We start from the raw sequence: 19972 nt of genomic DNA, 5'->3' as shown, positions 1-19972 counted from the left end.
CTAAGGCCAACGGGTGGCGGTGAGCCCGGGTGCGAGGGCCCTTTCATCGCTGCTTGCAGCTTTAATTGTTTTTATTTTGCGATCTTAATCATCTCCATATATTTTTAACGTAAAATTAAAACACACTTTTCTTATCTTTTGCATTCTGATTAGCCGAAATGAAAAAAAAAAAAAAAAAAAAGATTAAAAACTGTAAATGTGTTAAATGCATGGTTAAATGTGAAGGATACCTAATGTTAATTTACATCGGTTTTAAAAGTATGGTATTTTTCCCGTTTCAACCACTGGATGGCGCCCGTTTAATGTTTTGATTTTATCTCGGAGGAACGGGGGTGTGTCTTTACCGTACGTATGAATCAGGAAGCACTTTTTTATACTGAACTTTGCAAAACAGATTTACGTCTTCGTTAGTGGCATTTTCCTAAAATCTAAACGCGTCTCTGGACTCACGGTAAGATGTTCTTCAGTCTGCTAATGACATGACATGACAACACTATCAAGAGAGAAACTGCAGCGGGATTTGGACAATTGTCGACTGTTTAAATACTACTTTATATCAAGAGAAAGATCATTTAACTTGTATATACCAATATAAGTATTATGCATTAAGCTTGCTTTGTTTAATGAATAGAAACATGCAGTTGTATAGTGTTCATCATGTTATTAATATTTATATTAACAGTAGGTTACTTAGTGTCGCTTTTCTTGTTTCAGACACGGTGGCATCATGACAGTGTTTGAAAACTGTACTGTGGTGGTAGATGTGAAGAATGTGCCTTATAAAGAGAAGAAGAAGCTGAAATTAGCTCTTCTGGATAATGGAGGAAACATCTCTTATGTCATCAACAGAGAGGTTCGTAGTGCGCATCACTATTTTCTCAATAACTACTACATGATTGTCTTTTAATCAAAACTAAGAGCAGTTACACAAATGATTGTTTCAGCAGTAGTTGGGTTTCATAAGACGCTGACACGGTGTACAAACATTTAATTTGTTTAAAGTGGGTAATTTTATGTTATTTCTCACTACAGTAGCATGTGAATTGTGCTTCATGATTTATAATGCTTAAAATAAATAAAAGTGACACCAAAGTGTGCAATAGTCCTACTAAAGTCAGTAAAGAGCTGCAGTGTATCTTCTGACCTGCTTTTATCTTCTCCAGTGCTCTTTTGTAGTCACCAGCAGTGTGAATGACCTGAGCAGTAACCGGCAGCGCAGTATCCAGAAGCTCCAGATCCCAGTTGTTGGGATCCAGTATGTGTGGAGCTGTCTGGATGAAGGGCATCTCCTGCCTTTGACGGAGCATAATTTGGCCCCACAGCCGGCTTATTCCACTTCTGAACTCATCTCTTATCCAGGTCGGAGATTCCTAAACCACCTAATTTAATTAAATCAGTTCAGTATTGAACAGATGTTTGTGTCAAGTCACATGAGATGTGAATGGAGGGGGAGGCACACAATGGATGGGAGTGTCACAGCCAGATTAGTTGTATTTGCTAACACTGGGTGTGTTTTGTTCAGTACGCTTGTTTTGCAGTACATTTTTGTTGTAAAATGTCAATGTAAAATGTTGTTGACATTACATTTAGGTTATAAGAATATTAAATGAAAAAAAGCATGCATTTTTGTGGCACTGTTGACATAGTGTTGTTTTCTACCATAAAGTGTCGACCCAGATACTTAAAAAAGAGAAGCTCAAAGGTCAGTCTGAACTCCCAAAGACTGAGATTGAGACTCTTGAGAAGGATGGGCCTCATCTCGGCAGGTTCAGGTGCGCTTTTGTTTTTTGTCACTGTCACTGCTTGAGTGTTATTGAGCAATTTATTAATTATTCTACTTTTCGATGTGCTAGTTTACCTGACTACATCCTTTCATTTACCCAACGCAGAGTTTACAAAGAAGGCGACCGTGACCTGCCTGAATTTCCTTCACATTTTCAAGTGGCCAAGTATTCAGTTTTTGAGAGGGTGAGTGAGAAATTTCTTATTTCCACTGATCTCACTGATCACTGCCTGAGTTTGAAAGTGTTTTCATGTCTGTGTTGCAGGTCAAACCCAAGACTTTGTCAGTTTTGGAGCTGCAGAGTGCCAGAGGACGAGCAGGCCAGCAGTATCGTGTGTTGTGTTCAATCTTGAGTGAAACTGAGGTTTGATCAACTCAAACACCATTTCAACTGTTTAGATGTTGTTATCATAGGACTCATTTATTATGAGAGAGGTAATGAAACCTTGAAGTCTTGACACTCAATACAGAGCGCAGTGGTGCAGGACAAGATTGTGTACTGTGTGACGTCTGAGGATGCTGTGGAAGCGTATCTGCTGTTGATGAAGGAGATGGAGACACAAGGATTCACAAAGACTCTTACGCTTCCTCCTGAGTTTGAGCGCTTGGTGTCCTACAGCCTGCAGCAGGTTAGATAAACAGATAAACATCTTAAATGAATTTGATACTGTACAGTATATGCATATATAACATGTCCAATGGGTTTGTAACTAGTGTTCACTCTTTTAATTGGCAGCTTCTGTTGGAGGAGAAGCTGAACTGCAGCACATTATCACAGGAAGTTGGCGTCTTTGTGGAGCTGGTTTGGACCGAAGCTCTCGGTTCCCTTAGTAACATCCTGACAGTCCCCGTCTCCAGTATCAGCCTTAATGATGTGAGAATGAGTTTAAACTCACACATCTGGTCATGAAGCTCACAGGAATATTGTGTGTTTAGTGCAACATGTTCTCCAACCAATACGACCATATAAGTCGTTTGTCACTTCCCTGAAATACGACCCATAGGAGCGTTTACTAAAGTTGCGCCCCTCTCGACAACAGGACATTTTCATTTTAATGCATTGTTCCCTTTTATCTGTGTCATATTTCGGTTTTCGTGTAGCTCAGTTGGCAGAGCATTGCAATAACAATATGCAATCATGTGATCATGCGATTGTGGGCTCGATCCCAGGGAACACGTGCTCATAAAGAGTATGCACTATAAATCACTAAGGGTAGGTTTAGGGATGGGGTGGATGTAGTTGTTAATAAAAAAATGAGTTTTGCTAAATGGAAATAAGAGAAATGGTGTAAAAACTCCACACATTGCATTTAAATGAACACGCATTTTGATTGGTAACAACAGTCATACGTCATTTCATGACGACAGACGTAACACGACACTGTCATTATTTTTACACCAGCTAGAGGGTGCATGACTTTAAAACATAAATACAGGTCGTAATAAGGTGCTTGAAAAACGACCTATAGGGTTGTTTTTTTTTTGGAGGACATTCTCGTTTAATGACTCTGTACTGTTGCAGGTGAGCAGGGTGGAGGGATTGTTACTGCAGGCACAAAAGACTCAGAAAGAGGATGAAGTCAAGGCCCTGCTAGAGGAGGTCAACACTCTTCTACCCTTCAAAATGATCGACCCTCCTTCCAAACACAAGCTTGTGTCTCAGAAACTAGACCTTTGTCAGGTAACACATAAACAGTTATATAAAATTATTATACTATTATTATACTGCTTTAGGACTATCAAGATTTTAGTTTTGTGATATTGTTTTCATGATGATGAAGCTTTTTTTTACCTCATAATTTTTTTGCTATGCTCATTACTTTCAAAAATGTTTCTCAATTATATATATAGATCATTACTGTAATACACAGATTTTCTAAAATACTGTAATGCAATGATTATAAAGATGGTCAAACAAATACTGAATGAGGTTCCTTCACATTTGGGTATTTTTGTAGATTCTTCCATTTGGATTTTTAACTCCACAGTGCAGACTTTAACTTTTAACTCTTCTGTCGTCCTCAGCTGATCAGAGACATTCTGAATGTGAGTGAAGCCACTCTGGGAAGCCCCTCGCCCTCGTCTCTGGGAAAGTATCGAGCTCTGAGGTGCAGCATTGAGGTTGTTCCGCCACAAAACCCTGAGTTTCATGTTGTCTCTCAACTGCTTCAGGACAGGTAAAGTTGACGGTGATGATTGAGGTCTGAAGTTCAAACATGAATATATTATGATAGTGTTAATGTTGTGTCCACTACAGGCCTGTTCAGATTCAGCAGATTCTGCGGGTAAGCAGAGGGGTGGAGCTTCAGATGTTTTGGGAGGATTTAGGCAACATTAAGCCCCTCCTTCACTCCACTAGTCCCAGTAGTTTTGTTGGAATACTGTCACGGTAAGAGCATATTCTTTAAAAAATATATTTACATACTGTGACAAAACCACACAAACCTATGTCTATGACAGACCATATACTGTGGTGGAGTAAGAGAAGACAGACTCAGTGAGTGTGATTGAATCATGTTACGGCTGATATTAAGTGAATTTAGGAATACCAACATTATAATGTACAAAAATGGACATCATTGTTGAGATTTGCATTAAATGGAATACGATTATGTTTAACCTTGTTATTAAATTATTTATAAATGATAGCAAAAGTAATCTAAATCTAAAAATAGAGGAAATGAGCAAAACTAAAATCATCATGTAGGCCTACCCTGAAAAACTTTGAAACCCCCCCCCCCTCTAATATCTGACTATAAATCGACAGAAGTAATTTTTGTAATGTCTACTCAATGATTTACCCTTTTGCAATAATCATGTAAAATCTTTTGTTCATTTTTGAGATTTTCTCAGCAAGTGTTAATGTGATTCATTGTCATTCATTTGATTGATTATTCATCTTATCCTGTAATTAATTAAATATATTTTCTGATGAAATATTCTATGTAGAGGTCTGCTGCTGCCCAGGGTTGGAGTCGAACAGCATGGAATTGAGAGGACGGATATCGGGAATCTTGGAGGAGGAATCTACTTCAGTAACTCTCTAAAGTCAGTGGTCTTTTGCATTACCATCCTTTAATATAACAGATTTATAAACACTTTGACTCCATTTTCATGACAACTGAAGATTTGAGTCAGTCAGTAAGTTTTTTTCTCTGTGTTGAAGGACCAGTGTGAAATACTCCAAGCCCAGTGTAACTGACGGCTCTCGGCTGCTGTTGGTGTGTGAAGTGGCGTTGGGTCGCTGCAAAGACCTGCTGAAGAAAGACGCCACTTTGACCTGCGCCCCTGACGGCTACCACAGCGTACATGGAGTCCGCCGCACCCCCAACAGACTCTCTGAATTTGAGGTGCTTTTCTTAGTCATTTTCTATGTACTTAAATGTTCTGCTCATGTTTTGAGCAGATCTAATGTGAGCTTTGTGTTTGTGTCTGTGGGTTTGTATTTGACAGGATGATGAGTTTGTCGTCTATAACACAGAGCAGATCAGACTGAAGTATGTGGTTCAGTACACTCTGGAGGGGGACGAGCTAAAAGAGTTTCAGCCTCATATCAACACCTTTGTGGAGCTCACACAGCTCGCTGACACGTCTGACGTCTGTGAGTAACGTTCAGTGAACAGGACATGTAGAGAGAGCTTTTATATGTGGAGGAATCTGTAGATGATAGCAAGGGCTGTCAAATCCATTAAAATTAAACTACATGATTGTGGAGCCCATATCCTTATGGAATAATCCTTATCCTCAGGAATTCATCTGACACTCTCTAAAGCTGAATGCTTTTGTTTGGATTTGTGAAGTTCATCATTTGATTTTGTTTGATGTGTTTCTTTAGTGTCCAGTGATGACAGTGAGGGTTTGGAGTCCACTGAGAACCCTCTGGAGGAGATGACTGCAGGTTTGTTGGACAGCAGTGGTCAGAAACTTCCTCTTCAGGCTGTCAATGTGAGGTGCAAGCTGATGGACCTACTGTGTCAGGTGTGATTCTACAGTTGACGTTACTGCGAGTATATGAGCGATATAAAGCAGGGAGTGCAGTGGGAGAGTTTTTTAGTCAAAGCATCACTGTTTTCTCTCACTCCAAGGTTCACTTTTTAAAAAATGTTATGAAATATAAAAAGTCAGAATAAATGATAAACATGATAAGTGAAATGGTGGGCAAAAGGGAAAAAATACATGACAAGGTGATCAAGAAGTAAAAAAAAATTAAAAATAAAAGCCAATAGGATTAACAAAATAAAAGCCAGAAAGAACAATAAAATTATGCTGACAATTTCAAACTTCAACCATAACCAAATCTTTTTCTGCTCTGTCACCAGGTCATCATATTTCAGACCTACACAAACAAGAGTGCTGTTCCCATTGAAGCAAAGTACGTCTTTCCGCTGGAGGAGACGGCAGCAGTGTGTGGATTTGAAGCCTTTATCAATGGAAAACACGTCATTGGAAAGGTGCAGGTCATTCAGATTTTGTCGAATGCTGCCTCTGCTCTTCATAACTGCTTTCTCATCAGTTTTCAATGTCTTTCTTTGTCCTGTAGGTAAAGGAAAAAGAACAGGCTCGTAAGGAGTACAAGCAAGCCATAGAGAAAGGCCATGGAGCCTACCTGATGGACCAGGATGCACCGGTGAGTTACCTACTACTGTTTCTTTCTGATATTGTATCAGAAGGCTTCTTTAAGGTCATGTGTTTATGTGAGGCAGGATGTATTTACTATCAGCGTGGGGAACCTTCCTCCCGGAGCCACAGTTTTGATCAAGGTGACGTTCATCACTGAGCTGGTGGTGAGATCAGGCTCTATAGTCTTCTCATTGGCTGGCAGTGTGGCACCATGGCAACAGAGCGCCGCCCTTAATCAGACGACTCAGGTACGGCACGGCTGGTTTATGTTTTATTGTTTATGTTGAAGTGCTTGGGACGTGGCTTTTATTAGAGAGACTTTTGTTTTTGTAATGAGGCTCTCAAACATTTTTATTAAAGGTGCCCTCGAATGAAAAATTGAATTTATCTTGGCATAGTCAAATAAGAGTTCAGTACATGGAAATTACATACAGTGAGTCTCAAACTCCATTGTTTCCTCCTTCTTATATAAATCTAATTTGTTTAAAAGACCTCCAAAGAACAGGAGAATCTCAACATAATACCGACTGTTATGTAACAGTCGGGGTGTACGCCCCCAGTATTTGCATATGCCAGCCCATGTTCCCAACATTATGAAAGGCATTAGACAAGGGCAGGCAGTAACGTCTGGATCTGCACAGGTGAATCAACAGACTAGGTAAGCAAGCAAGAACAATAGCGAAAATGGCAGATGGAGCAATAATAACTGACATGATCCATGATATCATGATATTTTTAGTGATATTTGTAAATTGTCTTTCTAAATGTTTCGTTAGCATGTTGCTAATGTACTGTTAAATGTGGTTAAAGTTACCATCATTTCTTACTGTATTCACGGAGACAAGAGCCGTTGCTATTTTCATTATTAAACACTTGCAGTCTGTATAATTCATGAACACAACTTCATTCTTTATAAATCTCTCCAACAGTGTAGCATTAGCCGTTAGCCACGGAGAACAGCCTCAAATTCATTCAGAATCAATGTAAACAATATAACAGTATACAATACTCACATAATCCGACGCATGCATGACGAACACTTTGTAAAGATCCATTTGAGGGTTATATTAGCTGTGTAAACTTTGTTTATGCACTGTTCACTGTTATGCACTGTTTTTAACATGCAGTTAAAAAAATTAATTAAAAAAAATCTATGGGGTATTTTGAGCTGAAACTTCACAGACACATTCAGGGGACACCTTAGACTTATATTACATCTTTTTAAAAAAAAGTTCTAGGGCACCTTTAAGATTTAGATTCATTGACTAATATTATATTACATTATTGGTTTCCAAATATAAAGAATTATGTATTGGCCAAAATGTACATATTGGTGCATTCCTATAATTTACAGTGTATTAACTTACATTTAGTCCATTAAAGAAAGAAGTTGTGTTGTGTTTCAGGCAACTGTTGAAAAGATCGGTGTGACGGAGCTTCAGTCAGAAGGGTGAGAGTCTCAAACGCTGGAGAATTCACAGAGAAATTCACTGAAGATTCACTAAAAATCAAAATGTATCTGCTGATGAGTAACAATATAAAAGTCAATTATTTAATTTAGTAAACCATGTTGTCTTCATAATATCACGCTCTCTTTCATTCTTTCTCTTTCTTCAGGGAGTTTTCTCTGTCTATGTCCATTGAAATGCCTTATGAGATCATCAACCTGAGCTCTTCACACCGCATCAAAACCAAGGTTATTTTACTCATATTTGTGGATTGTCTTACTAAATACTTGTTATATTGTCTGAAGAAAATAAAACATATTTGGTTATTTACGGTATTATTAACAGTATCAGTGTTTTTCCTGTTCAGATGACAGACTGTAAGGCAGTGATCAGCACGTTACCGGGACAGACTCTTGGATCTGAAGGGTTACAGGTGTCCTTCAGTCTTTCTAATATCCACATGCCCAGGATGTGGGTCGAGAACCATCCGGATAAAGATAGTCAGGTAATGAAACGATCAGTCACATCTGATTCATACAGCAGACAAAAATGTCTCTCTTTCCTTCACACACCCTGACCTGAAATCCACACAGATAGGTCCTTCTCTGACACTCTCTGATCCCTGCAGGCCTGCATGCTGGTGTTTTATCCAGACTTTAAGTCAAGCGGGGTGTCCAGCTCTGGAGGTCCGTCCAGTGTGAGCGATGTGGTCATCCTACTGGACTCCTCCAAGTCCATGCAGGGAGACGCCATGCTGAACGCCCGCAGGATTGCCCTTCAAGTCCTCAAATCTCTGGACCGCTCACTGAAGATCAACATCATCTCTTTCAGCACTGGTTAGTGCTCACTGAGACAATCTGCTGCTCTTCTAGTGATCATCATGTTGATACTTTCATTTCCCTATTATTCTTGAGATTTGTAGTGAAGCATTATGGATGAAGAACAGTTCATTCACACATTGACATGTTATTCTTAAAATGTGTGTTTTTACAGATTACAAGGAAGCTTTTCCTGCACCAGTGCCTTTAGATGAAGCATCTGAACCAGCCAGAAAGTTTATTATGGTGAGTAATAGTTAAAATGCCTAAAGATGAGTGTTTCTTTGTTTTGAAAGGGGACATACTGAGATATTCTTCAGGTTTTTTGATTCCGTCCATCAAGAGAAATGATTCGATTCCCATAATGCATCATCCTCCCTTCATTTGAACTTTTCAGTTGTTGCTCATGGACACAAATTGGAGTGAGATGTTTTGCCACCATAGTGTTGTAGTTACAGCATCTGCCATCAGGGTCTAACTGTACCACACTAACCAGCTGAACCTTGACCCCTTGATTAATCACTAAAGTTGATCACTAAAGTTCATTTGCTTATCATTGCATGTCTGGTGTCTTCAGTCCTGTAGTGGTGCTGGTGGCGGCACTGAGCTGTGGCGTCCTCTCCGTATCCTGAGCCTGCTGCCTCCCTGTCGGGGCGTGAGGAACATCCTGCTGCTCTCTGATGGACATGTTCAGAATCAGCCTCTGACCCTACAGCTGGTCCGAGAAAACTCCTGCCACACGCGCCTCTTCACCTGCGGACTCAGGTCTGCCTTTGAAGAGTTCAACACAAATCTATTTTTCACTCTAATTAATTTCTGAACCTACAGTTTGATTGTGTTTGTGTTTCTCTAGCTTGACAGCTAATCGTCATATGCTCAGAGCTTTGGCTCAAGCCAGTGGAGGAACGTATGAATTTTTTGACACCAAGATGAAACACACTTGGGCAGAGAAGGTGAATCACACTCTTCATTGGATTGTTGCTTTTTATTTAAGGGGTGGTTCAGTGTTTTTTTTCTAGGCTTAATTGTGTTTTGGGGGCACAGTTTAACATGTCTTAATGCTTCGTTTTTTTTGAAAACGCTGTATTTTTCATATATTTTAGCTTTATTCTGTTTCCATTGTCATATGAACGGCTCGTTTGACTTCCTGCTTCTATTAAGCCACTCCCTCCGAAATACGCAATGTGCTCAGATTGGTTGGCAGGTTGGTAGCTGGCCCAGTGTATCATGATTCGCTGAAGCGTCCGGAAACGCCACGCCCCTTACCATTCGTAGTTACGCGCTAAGCTGGAAATGTAAATAATGGCGTCTATATTGCTGTATCAAATTGAGCCGAATCAGACCCAGATGAAGAGGGTAAAGCAAAACCTCTGCAATCACGGCTTTTAAAGGACATTTAATTTTGTATTTGTGTCAAAGTGTTTAGATATGCTGTCACTGCTGTTTGTTAGCTTTCAATATACAGTTTTATCCAGATTAAAGCTTTACTGTAGCCGAATACATGACTGAGTAGTAGCGTTTTTGTAAAGGTATCGTTTAATTTATAGCATGAACAACTGTTTGTCTATGAACATAGACGTTTGTTGGTGTTTGTTGCACTAGAACTTAGCTAACTGGCTAGCAAAAACGAGTTGCTCTTTTGTCCTTGATGCATTAAAAATAGCAACAGAACTATAACATTACGTTTAAAAGACATGTACAAACAATAAAATGTACTTACAGTTTGAAGTCAATAAACAGCAGCTTCTGTTTTTAAAGTCAAGTCAAGTCAAATTTATTTATATAGCGCTTTTACAATTGGTAATTGTTTCAAAGCAGCTTTACATATTAGAAGCACAGAAAAAAGGGAAGTGGTTAAAAATAAGCTGTACAAACAAGCGTGGTAATATGTAACATATACAAGATGGTGCTACATTAAGCCAATGTCGGCTGACTCCCAGGGGTGGAAAAAAACCCCTAGGAGAAAAACCCAGTGTGCTAACACTGGGAAAAAAGTCCTAGGAGGGAAAAAACCCCTTGGAAGATATATATAATATATGTAAATGGATATGGAGATCAAAATCTGAATTATACATTTTTATTATAGAGATTAAAAATAGATTATATATAAATATATGTAAGCGGATACGGGGATTAAAAATCTGAATTATAGATGCAGCCAGAACTGGATCTGTAGGCCCATTGTCTCCTGGGCTACGTTGTAGTCAGGTCCAGACACAGGTTCTCCATCTGATCTGGATACGGCCTGGATCCAGCACCCGGAAAACCTCAGGATAAGCAGAGAGACAGATATTAGCGTAGATGCCATTCTTATTCTGATGTACAGGTATATCTAGTGTTATAGGAAATGTTCTCGGTTCCGGCTGACCTAATTATTGCAGCGTAACAATCCTTTAACGGATTTGAAAAATGTTAATGTATTGATAATGTGTTATGTGTATGCAAGAGCAAAGAGATGTGTTTTTAGTCTAGATTTAAACTGATAGAGTGTGTCTGCTTCCCGAACAATGCTAGGAAGATTGTTCCAGAGTTTAGGTGCTAAATAGGAAAAGGATCTGCCGCCTTCAGTTGATTTTGATATTCTGGGTATTATCAACTGGCCTGAATTCTGAGATCGCAATAAACGTGAAGGACTATAATGCATTAAGAGCTCACTTAGGTACTGGGGAGCTAAACCATTTAGAGCTTTATAAGTAAGTAGAGCTTTATAAAGTGGGAACTGCTTCATCTTTCAGCAATAGCTTTTGTGCAAATCCAGCATTGAACTCGTGTAGATTCTGGAAGCTGTCTTCAGCGCCGCATCCAGTGTAGAAAATATCACAGATTATAATGGTTTTCTATTATCTTTTGACGCGTTGCGTCGCGCCGCTCGCGTCCGGTGTACACAACTCTTCCACTTCCATTTTGCTGCGCCACATGGCCTCGCCCACTTTGTTGCGTGTTCCCGGGGGCAGTGTTTATGTTAATCGGCTTGTTAAGTCGTGACGTAAGGAACGCCGTTTCCGGGGTCCAAGCCTCAACTCGTTTCACTGGCAAATGCCATCGACGGCCGTTTATGAGCGATATTTATTCAAATTAAACATCAATCATTTTAAAAAGTTAAACATTTTAAATACTTACAGTCTACACAACATTCTCCGTGCTCACAGCGTCAAAGTTATTAATATTTTAACGATTTATAAAAGATGAATCATTGTCTGGCCATCTGGAATATTGGTATGGAGATAAAGGTTATAATTATATATGTTTTTGTAGTATTACGTGTGTATATTAGCACCATTTGTTGTTTTCTTGTGGTATGAGATAGAGCGTTTGGACCCGGAAGTGCTGCCGCGTGACGTCAGACTTAACAACCGGATAGCAAGGGTTTATGATGTCACCAACCCGGGAAGAAGCTCGTTGTAGTCCAACCCGGTCGTTTTTGTAGGCATTAAATTGCCATAACTTTAAAAGACAATATCTCCGTTTGCATTAAACGTTCAGCCTTGTAACTTTGCATATACTGTTTATGCTCAACCAGCAACATTACACACTAACTAAAGTTAAAAAAGTGAAATCGCATGTAACCACTCCTTTAACAAAAAGGGAGCATTATCTTTTCAAAATGGGCCGCTCTGAGGCTTGATATTTACAGACTTGCTGGTAATTTCAGGTGCGCGCTCAGGTTCAGCGTATGGAGTCTCCAGGCTGCAGATCAGTGGCAGTGAAGTGGCAGCAGTTTAATCCCACAGCGCCCCCTCCTGTTCAAGCCCCCTCACAGCTTCACGCCCTCTTCAGTGACTGTCACACTCTCATATACGGCTTTGTGCCGCACTGCACTCAGGTAGACCTGCTGTATTGTTATATTGGTGAATATAAATAAAAATGATTATATTATTTCTTATGTTAATTTAGTGACAAGCGATTTGGAAAACATGCCTTGATTATTTTTAATGAAATTTCTGCAATATTTTAGATTTTAAATTAAAATTTTAATTCAATCTCCTTGAATGCAGTGGTTAAAAACATCACCCTATGAAGCATTTTCAGAGTGAGATTTATCAAGATCAAAATATGTAATATCAATCAGAAGGCTGTAAAAAATATTAAGATATTTTAGGTGAATTACCCAGCTATTTGTATATTTATTTATTTATCTTTAAGTGTGTAATATTCACTCTTTTAGGCCACACTGTTTGGTGATTTGAGTGGGAATGAGATCAAAACAATGGTTTCCACCACAGAACTACAAAAGACGAAAGGAACTGTGAGTGAGCATCTTCAATACTTCATATAATCTGAAATATCATCAGTTGTTCATCAGACATTTGAGGTGTGTATGTGTGTGTGTGTGTAGTTCCTTCACAAGTTAACAGCAAGAGCGATCATCAGAGATTATGAAGATGGCATTCTAGGCAACAGTGAGGCAGAACATGAGGTACAATATTTGGCTGCATGTTGCTGTTTTTATTAGAACTGGCAAATCTGCTCACAGAAGAACTCGACTTGCTGTCTTGTGTCTCTCTATCAGGGGAAGAAAGCAGAGCTGAAGTCCTACATCATTGAGCTCAGTAAAGAGTTCTCCATCTTGTCCCAGTTCACAAGCTTTGTCGCCATTGAAGAGAGGGTATGATTTTTCTAAACATATCATCACAATTAATGACAACTTTTTTCTTTTCTTTTTGCATGATATTTATTAAAAATTAACTCAAAAACATATATCTGATAAATAAATCTGTAAAATAAATGAAAGAATTGACTTTGTGTCCTCATTTGCTCTTTGTAGGACCAGAATGAGCTTGACACTGGATTGACAGATATTCCTAAAGTCATATCAGAGGAGGATGTGGATATTTTGCCATATATGGGCTGGACTGAAGAGAAGCTCAAGGCTGCGCATATTATTGCTGCTGAAGAAGATCACATATACGTAACAAAAGAGTTCATTACAGCTGTTGTCACGTAATGTAGTGATCAAAGTTGTCATCATTCAGTGTTTACAAAAGTGAATTTTTTTTATTTATTTTTTCCAGTTGAAATCAGCGAAATGGTCCAGTGACATGTCCACATCTAATCTCCTGGATTTTGATTGTATTACACGTTCTGTGGGGAGTTGCTATGAAGAAGAGTATGATGACTTAGAAGCAGCGCCTGCAGCTCCCACTGTCCATGAGACGGTGTCCAGCTCTCTTTCTTATGGTTGTCCTTATATAAAGACATGCTTAATTCCTATTTGTAGTAGCATTGATCTTTATGAAAACTTGGCATTGGAAGATAACTTGGCATTGGAAGAAATGATGATTGAAAACCTAAATTATATACCTGTTAGTAAGATGCAAATCTCTCAATGTATGGCAAGTGCTCCACAGCTTCCCCCTTCCCCTGGCATCATGACTGGTGCCCCAGTGCGTGCTTCTCATCATGAACTCCTTCAAGACTCCTCTATTTATGTGTCAATGGAATCTCTGTCCATTACTCACCGCCCTCCTCCTCCTCCTCCTCCTCCTCCTCCTGGTGCCTTGATGCCCTCACCTTGCTCCATGAGAGAGAGGCTTTCTTGCAAAATTCGACAACCCAGTTTGCTAGCAGACAGGTTGCCTCTCTGCATAACTCCTCCTCCTCCTCCTCCTCCTCCTTCTTCTCCTCCTCCTCCTCCTCCTTCTTCTCTTGCTGCCAAGATATCTACGCCTATTTCCATGCGTTACATGGAAAAATCGCTGGCTCCCTCTCTTCATGCTGCCTCTATTTCCTTTGGTCAACCTAAAACTTGTAAGCTTGCTGCTTTTGGATATGGTAGCGCTCCTGTTATCCCGCAAAACACAACTGAGCCTCTAGGGTATTCTGGTTTCTCAGCCTTTAGCTTTGGAGCATCTCGGCAACAACAAAAACCCTTTGCGTTTTCTGCACCTGGTAAGTTGACTCACATTGAGTTTCCCAATTTGTTCAATGTTTAGACAGATTAAGCACATGTCAAATGTATGTCTAATTTCTCACTATGCTGAAACCAAAGACACTACGGGCTTTCCTTTAAAAAAACGGAAGAAATCCTTGTTTCTGGGAAAACAAATAAGCAAGCCTGGCACAGTGGCCTGGAATGAGCTGTTTGAGCTTCAACATGAGGTTTTTACATATAATTTAATAAACTACATTATATACAGTATCTAAATGTGTAAGTCAAAGGAATCTGAATTTATGTGTTGTGTTTGGATGTAGGATGGATACTGGGAGTGCACTGAGAGGCTGAGCAGCTTCCTCAACCTGGACGTAGACTTTTTTGCCAATGTCTTCCTTAAGGAGAAAGGCATCCGTTCCTTTGGTATAAGATTTTTGAAGTCAAATCTTCTTTATTTTTCAGACACAGTTTGTCAGTTAATCAGTCACATGTTTTGTCTGTCAGGTGTGAAGGCTCATGCGGACATTCTGAGACTGGTGGCGACTCTGCTGGTGCTGCAGCTGATCCGGGTGAAGAAGCTGGCAGTGGGACAGTTGCTTGAGTCTCTCTTCCGGCTGAAAGAGTCCCAGGAGCCCAGGTACGAGCACACATCCTCATTAGTGCTTTTCACACTTGAAGTTACACTACAGTAGTTAACCCTGGGTCATTCTAAACTTCAGGTAAACCGGTTATCTTGCTTCACGTTTCACACTGCTCATCATTTTACATGGAGTAATTGATTAATGCCGCGTAATCATAAACTGACATTTCACACTGAGCATTCTAAAACCCTTGGTTCACGTTCTTATTTGCATATTTGCTGTGTCGGTGTTATTGATTGGACGAACGCACCATGTTATTTGTATTATTTATTGCGGACTGTATATACTGAAGTTTATACTGAATGGACTTTTCGGACTATAAAGGTAAGAATGAACTGAATGATCTCTTCTTCACTCCAAATGTTGCATTTTTTTGTCACCATTTGATCCTTTAAAGGCTGAAACTACTGTTTACACAACATGCTGTGTTTCATTGACTGTTCAAAACATGTGAATACGAGGCATACGATTGGCTGTCTGTTGCAAAGCATCTTGCCTTAACATTGTAACACGATCATCGATTCACACTACACACATTTGGCATCACAAATGTCAAACTGCAAAAGCGGTGCTAACCCTGCTTTGGAGCAGGGCTTCAAATCCCTGGGTAAAAAGCGGTGCTAACCCCACTTCTAAATTACAAGTATGAAATGTACCTTCACCCAGGGTTAAAAGCTGTGATTAGAAACATAAGCACACGGTGAAAATCCCTATAGTGATTTCCTGTTGTATTTTTGGATCCGTAACTTTGTGCTCTTTTCCATTCAGACCGATGCACTGGGAGGCAGTGAAGAGGGCCGTGGACTGGGCCTGTCGGACAGACAGACAGTATCCGTGTGTGTGCAGCCGGCTGGAGATCGGCTGGGATTGGGAATCATCTACACGTCAGTTACTGGGCTGTGATTCTTTAAACCCATATTCCCCTCTCAAAGCTGTTCTGGAGAGACGTGTGGGTGTATCAGCAGGGTTGTGGAGTAATGGAATACATGTAACTTAGTTACATGTTTAAAATACAAAATTTGACTACTATAACTATTATTATTGTTCATTACAGTTACATTTAAATGGGTGGTAATCAAATTACAGTTACATCCGAAAAATAATTTAGATTACCAAAGTGATTACTTAGAATATTAATGTCATTTATTTCATTTGAACATTAAAGGTGCTAAAGAGGATCTTTTCGTCAACTGAGAAACCAAAGACTGTTACTGAGTTTTTTAAATGAGCGCATGCGTAAGAACAACCCCCCCTCCTTCGAAGGAACGCCTCCCAAAACTCGTAAACACTCGTACACTCGAGTGTTTACCACCGGCATTCGCTGTGTTGTGTTAGTGGATTCATTATGTCGGACTCACTGCAGGTAACTCATAATCTGCAGTTGTTACTCCTGTCTCCTGACAAAAACATTGCATGCAGCACCTGTGGAGTGTGGAAAGTTACTGGAGCACGCAGCCGCGCTCGTCTCTCACAAGGAACGTCATGGCAGTGATTGACAAGCCAGAGGGCCAATCCGCGCACGTCTCTCACAAGGAACGTCACGGCAGTGATTGACAAGCCAGAGGGCCAATCGTTTACGGGCTGGACTGAAGAGAAGCTCAAGGCTGCGCATATTATTGCTGCTGAAGAAGATGACATATACGTAACAAAAGAGTTCATTACAGCTCCAATCTGACATCATTCAGTATTCATATCTTCAGTATTCTCAACAATAATTTTTATTTACTTTTTTATTTGTTCAGACAGATTCAGCTGAATTATTCAGTAGCTGCTCCACATCTCCTGATCTGCTGCTTCGTGCTTGTTTAAGAGCAGCATTAGATGATGTTGAAGATAATTCAGGGGATGCCTATGGATTTATTGATGATTTTGTAAAAGAAGCATCTGCATCTCCCCCTTCTCCTCCTTACACCAGTAGCTGGCGTCCTTCACGTTTTGAAGGTAGCATTTGTGGTTTCAGAGGCTCAGCAAGACCCTATAATCGTCTTTCGTCTAGTTCTGATGTAAGTGATGCAAAGCCTCAACCCTCCCCTCGCCTTGCCGCCAAGCTTGGCACCTCAATGGATGCTCCCAGTCCTGTGGCCCATTTAATTCTTGGGTCAGGGAAACGTCTCTCCAAGGCTAGAAGGCTTTCTTCTCCTCCTCCTCCTCCTTCTGGTGGTGCCTCCATGAGTGACAGGCTTCTTCCTACTACTGCCACCTCAATGCCTTTTCCCCTTCGACTTGCATGTTTCTCACCATCAGTAGAATCTTACTCCTCAAAAGACAGCCTTGCATCCCAGACAGACACAACCCCACAAGGTGCCTTATTTAGAGATCCCCTTCCTTATCATGTTGGTGTCATTCATGAATCAGTGGAACCTCATTCCAACACTAACTGGATTTCTCCTCATTCTCCTTCTGGTGATGCCATGATGTCCTTATCTGCCTTCACGACTGAATTAATGACTGCACGGCTTCCCCCTCCACCTCCCCCTGCTGCCTCAGTGCCTCCTCCCCTTCATTTTCCTCCATTAGACGATTACTTTAACCCCAGGAGTGGATCTTCTGCCCTTCACCGTGCCCCAGCACTCGAACTGGAGTTTGCAGGTCCCCCAATGCGTAATAGTTATGCAGAAATGCCATACTTGACTCCCAGCCCTACTTCTCCTCATTCTCCCCCTGTTGAAAAACGTGGCACACGTTTTTCAACTATTCAAAGTCTCTCAGGGATGGTGTGTGATGCCTCAACTGCTCCTGTCTTTGAAGGTCTTCCTCGTCATCATGCATCTGAGCAGTACTCGTCTCCCAGCCCTAGTCCTCCTCCTACTGGTTTAGGCAGGATGGGCGCATCTTTTTCAAGAAGAAGCAAGGCTGCTGCCCCCGCTGTCTTTGGTCATTCCATGCCTGCGCCACTCTCTGTCCCTGCATCTGGTGGCTTTGGTGGTTTCCTCCACAGTACAAATGAGCATTTGGACCTTTTTGGTTCCTCATTCCTTGGACTTTCTGCAGCATTGCATCAAACACAACCAGTGCACCAAGCAGCACGAGAACAAATACAAGGACAAAAGCTACAACAGCAACTAGGCACTGCAGATTCAGTACAATGTAAGTTGGCTCACATTGATGAGGTTTCCTCTGTGATCAATGTTGATTTGGAGGGAAAAAATCTTTGAAAAAATTGTCTAATTTTTATATCATTGTCTTGTCTTTATATACTTTGTCTCCATGAAGATAAACAACATAGCATTCCTAAGATTGGTTTTCCTAGAACAGAACAATACAGAGAGCTTGACAACATCCTGAATCTGTCAGTCAGGGCAGATAAAACAAGCAGACCTGGCACAGTGGCCTGGAATGAGCTGTTTGAGCTTCAACATGAGGTTTTTACATATAATTTAATAAACTACATTATATACCGTATGTAAATGTGTAAATCTGAATTTATGTGTTGTGTTTGGATGTAGGATGGATACTGGGAGTGCACTGAGAGGCTGAGCAGCTTCCTCAACCTGGACGTAGACTTTTTTGCCAATGTCTTCCTTAAGGAGAAAGGCATCCGTTCCTTTGGTATAAGATTTTTGAAGTCAAACCTTCTTTATTTTTCAGACAGTCAGAATCAGTTAATCAGTCACATGTTTTGTCTGTCAGGTGTGAAGGCTCATGTGGACATTCTGAGACTGGTGGCGACTCTGCTGGTGCTGCAGCTGATCCGGGTGAAGAAGCTGGCAGTGGGACAGTTACTCGAGTCTCTCTTCCGGCTGAAAGAGTCCCAGGAGCCCAGGTACGAGCACACATCCTCATAGTGATTCACTCTTGTATTTTTGCATCCGTAACTTTGTGCTCTTCTCCAATCAGACCGATGCACTGGGAGGCAGTGAAGAGGGCCGTGGACTGGGCCTGTCGGACAGACAGACAGTATCCGTGTGTGTGCAGCCGGCTGGAGATCGGCCGGGATTGGGAATCATCTACTCGTCAGTTACTGGGCTGTGATTCTCCAAACCCATATTCCCCTCTCAAAGCTGTTCTGGAGAGACGTGTGGGTGTATCAGTCATGTAGAAACTGGACACACACTTCCCTCTTCATTTACAGTTGCTGCTTGCTTAAAATATAGAAAATATCCAGTGTCATTTTAAAGCTTTTTTTCAGAACTAGGCATCAGTTCTTTTTAATCTAGTGTAATACTGATTTTTGTGGATGTATGAAGTAATTTCTCCTCAAGTTCACACAGATGTCCTAGCAGAACAACCATTGATGTCGTTCATATCATTATCTGTGATCATGATGCACTGCAGTATGTTGATTTATCATTTAAAATGTCTCAAAATTTGTGACAAGTGTGTTGTTGACAGTTTTGCTTGTGTTGTCTTTCTTTAAAATGAAAATAAATATATATAAACATGAAGTAAATATTAGTGTCACAGTGACCTACACACTGGTGCTTTATACCAAATATATAAATATATAATATAAAAAAAATATATATATATGGCATATATAAAAATCCTTGTGGACTGGGTTTTCTGCTCAATTTTTATCCGTCATGTGTCGGTGTCAGTGATATCAAAAGAACAGCTTTGGGTTCTTGTTTGTTATTATTATTATTTATTGTTTTTATTTTATTTTGCTCTCACAGCGTGAAAAAGACGACATACTTTGCGGTCTTAATCATCTCCAGATATTTTTAACGTAAAAATAAAACATCTTTTTCATTTCGATTAGCCGAAATGGAAAAAAATAAATAAATGTTTTATATATATATATATATATATATATATATATATATATATATATATATATATATATATAT

At 40.2% G+C, this 19972-nt stretch overlaps 1 protein-coding gene across 2 annotated transcripts; it reads left to right on the top strand.

Moving 5' to 3' along the window:
* Window positions 1-298: 298 nt before the first annotated feature.
* Window positions 299-19572, top strand: LOC125270552 (protein mono-ADP-ribosyltransferase PARP4-like). Of its 2 annotated transcripts, none has more exons than XM_048194250.1 (35): window positions 299-451; window positions 715-853; window positions 1164-1359; window positions 1667-1772; window positions 1890-1968; window positions 2049-2147; window positions 2254-2412; window positions 2520-2657; window positions 3306-3464; window positions 3809-3960; window positions 4041-4172; window positions 4733-4831; window positions 4950-5133; window positions 5237-5384; window positions 5619-5761; window positions 6103-6234; window positions 6324-6410; window positions 6487-6651; window positions 7810-7853; window positions 8021-8099; window positions 8219-8356; window positions 8480-8687; window positions 8845-8915; window positions 9247-9434; window positions 9523-9622; window positions 12322-12492; window positions 12835-12915; window positions 13006-13086; window positions 13180-13275; window positions 13435-13578; window positions 16925-18269; window positions 18396-18544; window positions 18629-18731; window positions 18813-18945; window positions 19020-19572. In XM_048194250.1, exons 2-35 carry the CDS (start codon window positions 728-730, stop codon window positions 19219-19221), a joined length of 5637 nt encoding a protein of 1878 aa, XP_048050207.1. In that variant the 5' UTR covers window positions 299-451; window positions 715-727; the 3' UTR covers window positions 19222-19572. The 2 variants fall into 2 exon arrangements, with proteins under 2 accessions (XP_048050207.1, XP_048050208.1); XM_048194251.1 differs by lacking the exons at window positions 16925-18269; window positions 18396-18544; window positions 18629-18731; window positions 18813-18945; window positions 19020-19572 and adding exons at window positions 13682-14558; window positions 14659-14768; window positions 14862-14964; window positions 15046-15178; window positions 15951-16440.
* Window positions 19573-19972: the final 400 nt, after the last annotated feature.

The sequence above is a fragment of the Megalobrama amblycephala genome, linkage group LG6 (genome assembly GCF_018812025.1).
Source record: "Megalobrama amblycephala isolate DHTTF-2021 linkage group LG6, ASM1881202v1, whole genome shotgun sequence".
In the NCBI taxonomy this organism is placed as follows: Eukaryota; Metazoa; Chordata; class Actinopteri; order Cypriniformes; family Xenocyprididae; genus Megalobrama; species Megalobrama amblycephala.
Note: the sequence above shows the minus strand (reverse complement) of the source record. Positions and strands in the feature narration are given on the sequence as shown.

Coding starts and splice junctions, on each gene's coding strand:
- LOC125270552 (XM_048194250.1), top strand. CDS start 728: ATGACAGTGTTTGAAAACTGTACTGTGGTGGTAGATGTGAAGAATGTG. Junction 12,493..12,834: donor TTGTGCCGCACTGCACTCAG/GTAGACCTGCTG, acceptor TCACTCTTTTAG/GCCACACTGTTTGGTGATTT. Junction 12,916..13,005: donor TACAAAAGACGAAAGGAACT/GTGAGTGAGCAT, acceptor GTGTGTGTGTAG/TTCCTTCACAAGTTAACAGC.